A 13,057-nucleotide genomic window follows, 5' to 3' on the forward strand; every position below is an offset into this window, starting at 1 on the left:
TCTTTTGTTCGTTATACGCTTCTAATAATTAAACAAACTCCTACGCCAGGAGATCTGAATTATTCGACTTTTTCAAAGCCATTTTACAAGCTTCCCAGAATGACAGATCGATTGCGTGTTTAAAACTGGGGGCAAAGCGAAAGACAACATTGTCCACGTTTTAACGATAACCATGCTCGTCAGCGAGGGTCATGATCTTATGTTAAAAGTAGCCTGAAATAGCTGCTTGGTGCAGTGGTCAGTAGTCCGTATGATCTTACGTTAAAAGTAGCCTGAAATAGCTTCTTTGTTGGCCTGGTAGGTGCAGTGGTCAGTAGTACAGAGAATATGCTGATAACGGTTTCTGGATTTGCCTCGCAGTGGAACATGAACAGCTTGTCCCCTGAAGCGGTCCTGAGCCGGATCTCACCTGAACTACGGCCCTTGCTGAGCAGCGTGGTCCGTAATGGCAGGGTGGGTCTGGACTCCACCAACTGCCTGCGCATCTCGGACCTCAAAACAGGGTAGGGTAGGCCTTGCGTTTTACAGCGACGTGTGTAAGTGCTTTGCAGTCCATATCTGATCTTCATGTATGCATAGCTAGACAAATCAACAACCCAACTGCTGTTAAACAGTTACAACTAAATTACATAACATCACAAGCACTGTTAAAGTGCACAGAACCTTACATTTTTTTCTTTTTTGGAATGGAGCTAGGTGTATGCAGTAGATACTGTTTGAGAACGCAAGACTTTTAATTGTCCCTTGAAGATATTAAGGGGTGGTTGTAGCCTGGTGGGTAACACACTCGCCTATGAACCTGAAGACCTGGGTTCAAACCCCACCTACTACCAGCAAGACGCTTAACCCTGAGTGTCTCCAGGGGACTGTCCCTGTCGCTCTGGATAAGGGCGTCTGATAAATGCCGTAAATGTACTTGGGTAGCCATGACCTAAAAGAGTCTTCTTTTGATGAGAGGAGGCACAAGGCGAGTAGTGCTCTATGTTCTGAGAAAGAGGGAAAGAGCAGGTCCAGTCATCACCTTGAAGGCAAGAGTTAGTATTTTGAATTGACCGCAGGAAGCCAGTGCAGCTTTCTTAGCAGAGGTGTTGTGTGTGATATTTGTGGAACCTTGTAGACAAGTCTGTGAGCAGCATTCTGGATCAGCTGAAGAGGTTATGTAGTCTTTGGGGCGGTGGTTGGCCTAGCAGGTATGGAAACGGTGAAAATGGTGGTAGTAGGCGAGTGGGTAACACACTCGCCTATGAACCAGAAGACCGGGGTTCAAATCCCACTTCCTACAATTGTGTCCCTGAGCAAGACACTTAATTGCTCCAGGGGGACTGTCCCCTGTAACTACTGATTGTATGTCGCTCTGGATAAGGGTGTCTGATAAATGAAACGGACCTGTAATCAGAAGGTTGCCGGTTTGAGTCCGGAACCGCCAAAGTGATACTGAGGTGCCACTGAGCAAAGCACCGACCCCACACACTGCTCCCCGGGCGCCTGTCATGGCTGCCCACTGCTCACTAACAGTGATTGTTAAAAGCAGAGGACACATTTCATATTGTCTCCGTGTGCTGCTCTGTTTCACAATGACAATCGCTTCACTTTCAAGTTTGAGCAGCCAGTTAACACAGTATTAGCGTTAGCACAATGCATTGCAGTTAGTTGGTTTTTATCACTGTACTCCTCCTCTATCCTTAACTTAAATATCCACTGTTGAAAGGCATGGGCGGGCTATAAACTAGCAATATAAAGTTGCCATGACTGGCAGCTCTGACAGCTGAATGCACTCTGGCATTCTTTTTATACAGTTTTGTACTGCTCCTTATCCCTCAGATGTACCTCTCTGACCCCAGGGCCCTGCTGCGACCGTTTTAAGCTTCACATCCCCTACGCTGGAGAGACACTTAAATGTAAGTGCTGGCACCATTTGTTTGCATGTGCATTGTTGTGTATGTGGGCTAGTAAAGTGGGTTTAAAAAATCTGGGGGCACGATTGAAACTGCTTCGCCTTAATGTTATTATGATACAATGACATTTCAAATTACGTTCTCTCTAACAATTCTACTGCAAACCATGGAACATTTACATAGTCTGGGTTATTACGGCATGTTTTTACAATGTTTTGAAGTTTGGTCATTTGAAAGCAGTTTACATGGCCTCTAAAATTGTTCAAATATGGTGTGTGGCCTGTTACTTACCAATGTTTTAGAGCAGATTCCAGAAATCCCGAGTGTTGTCTCAAGAAGACACGGCTTATAAAGAAATATTATAAGCTATGTATTATTTTTAACATTTAAAAAATATATTATTATGTAATTTAGGACCTGCACTCTTAAGAACACCCCCTATCTTTTTATTTCATAAACATTGCTGGCCAGATCACTTTTAAAACATAATGTTGACTTGATTATTTAAATGTACTTCCTCGTTTTGATTCTTTTCACCCATTTTTTCATACAGAATGTTTTAAATGATCAGTTCTTCTTAATGCTTCCTGAAATCTAGACTTTGTTCATTTTAGTCTAACAGCAAATGCAACATTTGGCCTGATACTAGCTTTTAGAGGCCAATTGGCTTTTTGTCAGTGAATTAAGCAGAACTGTCAATTCAAAGACATTCCCGGGACATGAAAGCTTGAAAGATTCATGAGCAGATCTTGATGTTGCTGTGAAACTCTTTCCATTGGAATGAAGGTTACAGGATTTAAGATTTACCACTTAAAGCTGTTGAACTGAATTTCACTTAGTCTTCATTGTTGAGATTTTGGTTTCAGCCCAAACTGGTCACAGAACGATGACACAACATCACGTTGCACAGATGTAGATTTACGAATGTAGAGACTTCTGGATCACTCGACAGAGGATGCTGTGGTTCTAAACGCGGTCATGACACTTCCATGATTACAACTTCAGTTCTTTTAAACATCAAAAGCTTTTGCCTGCTCCAGCTCTACACTTTAATGGACATACTGTAAACGGGCTGCTCACATCTGATGTAAGTCCAGCCTTTGTAAGAGCTCCCATGAGCGTGTTTTCTGAAATGGCTTCAGATAAACTGGTTAAGTCATAGAACATCTGCAGCTTCATAAGGTGCTTGAATAGTTCATATACAGTGGCTATACAAAGCATGCACACTCAAAAATTTGACCAAGAAATTGTTTATCCTTATAACTTTATTCTTATTAATTATTAATGTTCTCATTCATTATTCATGTTTTTTTACATTTACATTTATGACATTTAACAGATGACCTTATCCAGAGTGAATTACAGTGCATGCGGACATAATTCATAGTACATCACATTTTCCACATTTCATGTCACATCCGTATTCCAATATGGATTCAATTATTTTGTTGTCTCAGAAATCTATACACAACACCCCATAAAGACTAAGTGGAAAAAAAAGTTTACTACAGGTTTTGGCAAATTTATTAAATACTAAAAAATGAATGTGAAGTGATTGTCATTGTGAAACACAGCACCTGGTGATCACAACAAAAATAATTTAGGATTGATGAAGCCAGGATTCGAACTTCGGTCTGTTGCGGCAAAGACTGAAAGCATAAGCATCTGGCTACGGCAGGTTAGAAAATCACATGTACAGTCTTTTTGAATATGATGCCACAAGCTTGGCACACCTGTCCTTGGCCAATTTTGCCCATTCCTCCGAATGTGACAGCTGACATTCACACTGATCTTTGTTTCATTAGAGCAGAGATTTTTCTTTTCTCTTGTTCAGAGTCCTTTAGGTGAACTCCAGCCAGACTGCCATGTGCCTTTTCTAAGGCGTGGCTTCTGTCTGGTCACTCTATCATACAGGCAAGATTGGTGGATTGCTGCAGAGATGGTTATCCATTTTAGAAGGTTCTCCTCTATCCACTGAAGGCCTCTCGAGCTCTGACAGAGTGACCATCAGGCTCTTGGTCACCTCCCTGACTAAGGCCCTTCTCCCTTATTCGCTCAGTTTAGTTGGCCGTCCACCTCTAGGAAGAGTACTGGTGGTTTTGAACTTATCACACTTATGGATGATTGAGGCCACTGTGCTCATTGGGACCTTCAAAGCAGCAGAATTGGTTTTTTTGTAACCTTCCCCAGATTTGTGCCTTGAGACAATCCTGTCTCAGACAATTCCTTTGACTTTATTCTTGGTTTGTGCTCTGACATGAACTGTCGGACCTTATATAGGGACCTTTTTTTTTTTTCCCCCACAGATGGACTCCAATTAAGCTGCAGAAACATTTCAAGGATGATCAGGGGAACCAGGAGGCACCTCAGCTCAATTTTGAGCTTCAAGTGAATACTTATGTACATGTGCATTCTTAGTTTTTTTTTTTTTTTTTTTTTTTTTCCAATAAATTTAATAAATAAAAACTCACAATCATTATGGGGTGTAAAATTCTGAGGGAACAAAATGAATTGGAATAAGGCTGTAACATGTGGAAAAAGTGATGCACAGAATACTTGCACTGTACAATCAGTAATTACAGGGACAGTCCCCCTTGAGCAACTCAGGTTTAAATAACTTCCTCAGGGTTTGCTTACAATGGTAAAAAGTGGGCTTTGAATCTGTGACTTTGTGGTGTTACCCACTAGACTACTACCATCCATCATGATGTGAATTTTTGTTTTTGCACCAAGTGTACTTTTCGGAATTGAGGACAAAAACTTCAACCTAGGTCTCATAAGACCATAACACATTTTCCCACACGCATTTGGGAAATTTTATGTATTTTTCTGCAAATTGTAGCTGGGCCTGGACGTATGGAGAGTTAAGGGTTGTTGTACTACAGCTGCTTCAGTTTTTATGTATGGCCTCTTGACTGCTGATTGATTCTTTGTCCAATTCTTGCCAGTCACTGTTTCCTCATATTTTCTCTGCTTTTGACTGTCTCTCCTCACTATGTTCCATATTATATCCAGTGCTGTTTTTTTTTTTTTGTACCTTTCTCCTGACTGATACCTTTCAACAATTTTCCCCCAAAACCTTTTTATTTATTTATTTGAACTGTACAATCATACATCTCATTAAAGATGGGCAAAGTAGAAAATTATTTAGAAAGTATTTGATGTGGTCTCATTTTTTCATCATAAAACCTGCCATTTTAACAAGGGTATGTACACTTTTTTTTTTTGCACTGCATGTTGGGAATATTTTATATGAAGCACCTGTGGTTTTGACTCACTGTACAGTCAAGTGACTGACACTCATGGCAGCATGTTTTGCTTAAACGAAGGCAAATGGAACGGACGACACACAACTCCTCTTCTCCTTTCCTCCCTCTGATCTTCATGTTGCTTCCAAAATCTCTGCATGTCTAACAGACATCTCGTCTTGGATGGCAGCCCATCACCTCCAACTCAATCCCACCAAAACTGAACTAATATTCATTCCAACAGATTCTTCACCACATCAGGATCTTGCTATTTACCTAGACAACTCACAGCTCTCTCCTTCTACAACAGCCCACAACCTTGGAGTAACAATAGACAACCAACTCTCCTTCTCAACTCACATCAGCAATCTCTCCCGCTCATGTAGATTCCTTCTCTACAATATCAGACGAATCCGCCCTTACCTGTCAACCCAGGCCACCCAACTACTGGTTTAGTCCTTAGTAATCTCAAGACTGGACTACTGCAACTCCCTTCTAGCTGGTCTAGCTGTACCATCCGACCTCTTCAACTCATACAAAATGCAGCAGCACGACTGATCTTCAACCTTCCCAATTTCTCCCATACCACCCCTCTGCTACGTTCCCTCCACTGGCTCCCAGTAGCTGCACGCATCAGGTTCAAAATACTGATGCTGGCCTACAAAACCAAACATGGAGTAGCACCATCCTACCTCACAGCCCTTATTACACCTCGCACTGCACCTCGTTTACTCCGAGCCTCCAGTACTGCTCGCCTGGTCCCTCCATCTCTGAAGGTAAAAGGAAAACATTCATCTAGACTCTTCTCCGTCTTGGCCCCTCGGTGGTGGAATGAACTTCCCCTCGAGGTCAGAACAGCTCAGTCACTGAGCACCTTCAAACGACAGCTCAAGACCTTCCTCTTTAAAGAATACTTAGATTAAATTGTAATTTTCTTGTTGTCGAACTTTGTGTACAGAATCTACAACAGAGTGAATTAAAAGATTGTATTCATAGTTGGGGTCCTAGTGAACCGGAATTGATCTCTTCATCGATGGTAACTTGAAAGCACATTGTAAGTCGCTCTGGATAAGGGCGTCTGCCAAATGCCGTAAATGTAAATGTATGCAGGTGGGGGGGTGACACCTTTTCCATTTTTTCAAGGGTCGTCCAGGAATTATGGTCATCTGTCTTTGTGAAAACATAGCAATGTGTGGCTATCATTCACTTTCTGCAATGCCTTAACAGAGCAGCAAGCAAGAATTATATATCTGTGCATGAAGTGAAAATGCTTTAAAAACAATTGTTGATCTGGATTTGTGGTTTTACCTCCTGTTTACCTCTTGTGCGTTGTGTAACACTTCTTCTTCATTTGTGGTAAGTTAACAAAATGATGGTCCACTTCATCTCTGCTGATTAAGCCTGTGATGACCTTTACGGGAATCTTCCTTAAAAGCAGAAGCATAAGACCTGACATATGAGCAGCACGTTCTTTAAATGTTCTTCCAGGCTAGAGCAGCTGTGCTGTCTCTAATTTTGAAACGTTTTTGTGGTGGCCGACTCCTCTGTGACTCAAACACATTTCTTAAGATGTTGCTTTAATTTAGCTGATGAGTGCATACCTCATCATCCACACTACCTCTGCTAAATATCCTCTGCCTGCATCACAGCACCACACGTAGTAGGAGGTATATCAGCACCAAGCCACTCCAGTCACTTTAATCAATTCGTCGTCTGCACAATGGGGAGACAAATCTTCTTCCTCTTTACTTCAAACCAACCAGCACAAACTCCTTTAGATGCACTTCACATTAATGTGGGGTGGATCAATACAGGCAAATACAAGGACTACATTTTCTTACAAAGAGACATGAACATTAAGATATTTAGTAGGTGAACAAGGTTTGTGTATGAAGTGATGGAAGGGTACTGAGATTAAAGACTCTCCAACCTCATCCCATATGGGGAGAACATCACCTTAACTATACAAGAGATCAGATGGGACGTAACTAACATAAACATAATGCAAAGTGGCTGTCCCTGTGCCATGCAGCTGCAACACCACTACCTTGTGTACCTAGTTAGGATGAATCCAAGTGCACGTTTAAAAATATATAAATAAATAAAATTATTCGTTTTCAGGTGTTTCGTCTACTAAAGCTCTTTTTATGATAGACAATGTTTGTAATTTTCAAATTCTTTCATTGTGACCATGCTGAACAGTAATTGCAAATTAATGTGATCAATTCTGTTTTCGTTTAAGGCTGCTTTTTCATCCCACTCTGCTGTGCATGGTGCATGTCGACTGATGCAGCCATACTGTAGCTTTTATCCTGTATCCTCATGCATTTATCAGAGCTCAAATCAGTCTTGAGAACAATTCAGTGTGCATCCCATCACTGTCAGCTATTGCAAGCTGACAATGTAGCCCACGGCCAACTGATGAGGAGGCCACAATGCTCAGGAAGTCAAGGCCTCATTGCATTTCCACATTGCTCAGCTCATTCACAGCCGGTCATTCCAAGCAGGCTTGTTTATGAAGCTGCACAAAGACCCTGGCAGCACAACACCTTGCCCTCGTGTTGAAGAACATGAAGACTATAACCAAGGTGATGTTTTGTGGCACCTTGGTTTATAGTCTGAGGGCAAATCCCACATCGCTCCTGAAATCAGCTGGATAATATATAAACATTTAAAGCCCAGTCTGGCTGGTGTTTGGCACGTCTGGGTTGGGATGGGCTGGGTCTGTCGTGGGGTGGAGAGGTGGGGGGGGGGTTGGCTACAGTGCCATATACTCCAGCCAGCAGATGTGACAGATTTACGGTGCACCAGTTCAGGCTACCTCCCTGTATCGGTGGAAAAGTACTGCCTGCTGTTTGTTTTGTTCTCTGTCTTTCTCTTCCCGGACTGAAAGAAAGGGGGGAAAAAGAGAGAGAAAAGTAGAACAAAAACACTCAACACAGATAAAAATAGAGCTGTAACATACAAACAAGTCGAACGGCTCTGTAGTGTTCTTCTTTTAAAATTGACCCACTTGAAAATTATTCAGATCATCTTTAGCATGTTTCAGCTGCTCAGAGATTTGCTGTCTGAAAATACCACCCGGAAGGCCATTAGCTTCAGCAGGGAATCCTGCAGGATGATCAGTTGTTGCCTTTTTTATTATATAATATAAAGAAATCTGTTTGAATAATAGAAATCTCTGACAGAAGGTGGCCACTTAATTAAAAGCTTTATAGGATGTTTTTTATTGATTTTTTTTTTATATATAGAACATTTTTTTTTTTTTTTTTAGTTAAATTAGATTTAAACTTAAGCTGATTTAAAATACTTTTTAAGAAAGCATTTCTCCTGAGATTTTACCTGTTATTCACGTGTGACACTTAGGTCTGCATGTTGAATATTTATTTATACCCTGTGCAATTAATTGCTGGATTTATTTATGTTCATTAACAGAACACATTTTGAACTTTCAGCTGAATAATTCTCAACTTCAAACTGTGTAGTATACATCCAAACTGCAATATCAGATGACTTAATGCTTTGCTTTTCTAGGGGACATTATCTTCAATGCAAGGGACCCTGAATTACCCCCAGATTTCATTTTTGGGGAGGATGCAGAGTTCCTTCCAGAGCCCTCAGAACTGCCAGTAAGTATCTTTCCCACAAGTGTGACTAATCACATTCAGTGGCGAGCATCTGTACAGCAAACAGAAGCTTACAGGTTAAACTGCAGCTATTGCAACGCCATTATCCATCGACCTTAAAGTTGTTTCATATTAGATGATACCGATACGCAGAGATGCATCAGCGGCTGCAGCGTTCTGGTGGTGGTGGTGGTGGTGGGGGGGCTTTGGTGTGTTGCATAACCACTGGCACAATATTCATTTCTGCTTGCATATCTTCCTTCTGGAAAACCTGTACCCTGGCGTAGACACAATAATGTGATTAGGCAGCCCTATCCTTTTATACTCTTATGGTCACAGAATCATGTGGCAAATGTCCTGTCAGACCACTTGGCTTTAGGTTTTGGACAGAATGAATTATGATATGAAAATTTAATTTGCATTTAGATATGTAGCCTAAATACCAAATGTTCCTCAATCATTAACAGTTAGTGTTTTTTGGGTTTTTTTTAATGAACCTGCCATTTTATGTTCTATTTTATTATATAGCTCCCAAGGATAAATATAGGACATTTTTTGAAAGACATATCACTTTATCATCTAAATACAGCTCGTGAATAGGGAGTGACCTCAAATTGTTGAGGAGACCGGTGCTTGTAACGTTTGAGGATGTGATGACCTGTTCCCAGGTGACACAGATACGGCATTGTTCCTTGCTTATGTCTCTTCGGTCACTGTGGCCAGCTGATGATGGACTGTAGGTTCATGGGAAAATTCGCAGGTCCGGGATTTTTCAGAAATGCGTGTATAAGCCCCATGCCTAGATTAAATAAATCCATTCTGTTGGGAGAATCGGATCCATTTCTGTTAGGATCCATGGAAAAGTCCCTTGTGGGGGAAAAAAAAAAAAAAGTTCTAAGTTGAGGAAGAGCAGTTCAGACAGTTTATGTTTTTGGCATCTTGGCTATTGCTGTGATTGCTTAAAGCTGTCTGCTGGACCAGCCTATTTTTAAGACTGCTGTTAAGGGAGGGGGGAGGGAGAGGGCAAAAAAAAAAAAATCCCCGGCTTGTGTCAGTGTCTGGGAGACGGTGAGTAAATCCAGCTGAGGAGCGAGGGGGGAAACACCGTCCCGGTGCCAGCCCTGCATGTTTACCTTGTGTGGTTTGCGTTGCGCTCGGCGCTTCAGGGCACTAACTCGGCCTTCCTGTCCATCTTTTCATCCTTATACGTCTCCGCAGCCTGCGTGTTGAACTTAATCTGCAAGCATTTAAGCATTTGGCACCGTTAAAAAGGACAAGGAGGGGGAGGAGGAGGGGAAGGAAGCTTTTTTTTTTTTTTTCACAAGTCCCTGGTGTTCCTGTCGTGCGAAAAACACTGTACATTGTCACTGCACATTGTCTTTGCTCCACGTGTATGTAAGTAACACATCCTCAGTTATCTGCACTCTTCATCCACTCTTTTAATCTTTCATCATTCACAATGAGGTGCATCTGTCCCACCCACCTTCTATACGCAAGCTGACCCGTGTCTTTGTCCCAACGGGCCATAAATCAGGCAGTGCAATAGGATTCTGGAAGTGGCTGAGGAACAGCGAACTGCAAGGCCTCTTTTTCTAGGATTATAATTTTTTTTTCACCCGAGGGAATAAACACCACAGTCCTCTCACACTGTCTTGTGGAATTCCTGATGTCTCAGCAAAATATTTGCCTTGTTTACAGTCTGGTCAGCATATTATTATCTGCTAGTCCTGATTTTGTTCCTCAGACTGCTTTTTTTGGGGTGGGGGGGGTTGGACGACTCGAACTAAGACTTCTTAGAATGCGTGCCTAATTTTTGAGAGAGGCTTTTGGTTTACCACGCGGCCCGTGTTTCTCGTCATCAGAGCCGCTGGTACCAAATGTTTTTGACTTTTATTTCCGTTTTCAAGGAGGCTTAGTCTTTGGTTGTGACATTAGTCTTTATGGAAGTTCCTGGCGCAGGTGAGAAGCCGTGTAATTATGTGGTGACACTTAGATTTCATTCTTGCCTCTTTTCCATGATTTTTTTTTTCTTCCCATGGAAGACCAATCCTGTTCTCTGTACCTTTTTTTCTGGCTAAATAGATGAGCCTTAGGTACATCTGCCAAAGCCTTATTTGGGACCTGTTTGTCATGTGTGAATAATGGTCACGGTGGCCCATAATACAAGGGGACAATAATTGTACAATCTTTTTTTATATACTGAAAAAAGAAGTGTCAGCTTGTGTCTCTGTTACAGTAATTCCTGTTGATTAATGATCCTGAAGGCAGAAAGGAATTTGCAGCCTGCCAGTTTTGGAAACAATTCCGTACTTCCTTCAGTGATTGTGGAATTAAGTTGTCATTCCTGAGAATATCATTATTCAGATTAGCAGTTTAAACACAACGTCTGTTTATCACGCAAAACCGGTTTATATAGAAGTATATTAAAATGCCCATCAGAGAGTGCTGATAGCTCACACGTGGAGCCTTTTCAATTTCTAATGTAGGATCATTTAAAAAAAATGCCATCAGCCTTGTTTCACTTATTTAGCAAATTTTCAGATATTTAACTAATAAGCGTATTTGGTTTTAGAAAGTACCAAGGACCCTTTAGGAGCATTAGGGACCGTGAGTTTTGGAGACATGAAGCCCAGGGCCCCAGAGACCATTCATCCAACACATCCAATTAGCACCCACAGTGCCAGTCCTAGTGGTGTCACGGCTGATGTTCCAAGAGCTCTTGTCATTCATACATCGCTGTCCTGTTGCTTTATAACCAATCAATTGTGCCCTGAACGGAGGGCAGAAAAAGACCCCCCCCCCCCTTCTCTTTCTTAATTAATTCAAGAGGTCTATTATGATTAGCTTTTAAAAGATGACCCCTCAGAGCAGACCTGAAAATCAGGATAATTTATTGATTTCTGTATCTTTACTCCAGGCTATATCTGCCTTTTAAGTAACACATAGATGGCAGAAGAATTGTAGGCTACAGACGTATTTAGAGAGAAGGAGGCTCTGGCTCGTTTTAGCTGCACCATCTCCACACTCATTGTAATCATTTTGTCCAAACGCTGACATGCTTACTGAGTGGTGTAACCTAACAGGTTTTATATATAACACACACAGACACACACACCAATAAAAATAGGTGGCTACTTGACTATAACTATGCTGAGCACACTCTGAAATGCTTGTTGTTGAACAGTGTGCTGGTATGAACTGAGGAGGTTAAATCAAGCGAAAAACCAGGGAAGGATGCTGTCTTCTGTGTATGGACAGCCCTGCAACTTCAGTGTCATGAGGGCCCTAAAGTACCAGTAAGGTGTCCTACCACACTCATTACATTAAATATAAACCTCGCTGACTAAAGGAAACTGGCCAGTGTTGTAGCAAAAGAGAGGACACGGCGAAACAAAGGGATCAGCACTGATTTAATAGCGACAAACAATAACAACGAAAAAGAAATAAAAAAATGTTAAAAAAAAAGAAGTAAAAACGTGCCGCTGGACGTACACAGGTGATGGATAGTTCTGGGTTCTGAACTTCAGATTCCAATTCTAAATGCACACACTGTGCTCTCTGCTCACACATACAGATCTAAAGCCACTTTTAATTGGCTTTCTAACGTAATGTGAAAATGAAAAACACGTAATACAGCATCATAGATGGCATTTATGCATTATCATTAGTTTTGGTGGCCTTTAGGACTGTCTCGTTTTCACAATGGAACATAACTTTTGATCTGTTTTATCTGCATCCTAAATTAAACATGTTAAACCATGCAAGGTAGGTTGTTGGAAGTAATGACACAGTCTAGTTCTTGTTGCATATGCTCTATATCAGGTAATGTCACTGCTTTATTCCCAAGTATTTAGTGGCACATTACATTTTACATGAACTCTGTAAGATGGGAAATCACAAGTCCATGATGTTATGCAGCTTTGTCTTGCATAGAGGTTCATCACCTCTGTTCTCCATATCTTTGTCAAACGGCCTTCCCCCGAGGAAGAGGTGTGACAGGGCAGAAACAACAAATTCTGAATGGTCTGGCAACTTCCTGGGAGTCAAATGCATAAAAGAATTTTCTCACTGGGCCTGGCACTTCCTGCTCCTATCCATCCTTTCCATTTTGGGTTTTTCTGTAACATTGGTACTGTTTTTACATACAATATTTACATGTAAGTGCAATAGTAATCTACTGCCGTTAATAAATTAGAAACTGTTGATCCTTTTAACCTCTATTGTGCCATGCCTCTTTTTTGCCCGGTAACATCAAGTTGGAGTGGTTTTAATACAGTGCTTTGTGTGT

The 13,057-nt window shown here is 41.4% G+C and overlaps 1 protein-coding gene across 1 annotated transcript in view; it reads left to right on the forward strand.

Annotated features, from left to right (window-relative positions):
- Positions 1-13,057, forward strand: part of babam2 (BRISC and BRCA1 A complex member 2) — a 62,786-nt gene that overhangs the window by 422 nt on the left and 49,307 nt on the right. Inside the window, exons 2-4 of the mRNA XM_028983054.1 lie at positions 361-503; positions 1,822-1,898; positions 8,678-8,772. Coding sequence (XP_028838887.1) covers positions 367-503; positions 1,822-1,898; positions 8,678-8,772 — 309 coding nt within the window. The 5' untranslated portion in view covers positions 361-366. The remainder of the gene's footprint in view (positions 1-360; positions 504-1,821; positions 1,899-8,677; positions 8,773-13,057) is intronic.

This window comes from Denticeps clupeoides, chromosome 1 (assembly GCF_900700375.1).
Source record: "Denticeps clupeoides chromosome 1, fDenClu1.1, whole genome shotgun sequence".
In the NCBI taxonomy this organism is placed as follows: Eukaryota; Metazoa; Chordata; class Actinopteri; order Clupeiformes; family Denticipitidae; genus Denticeps; species Denticeps clupeoides.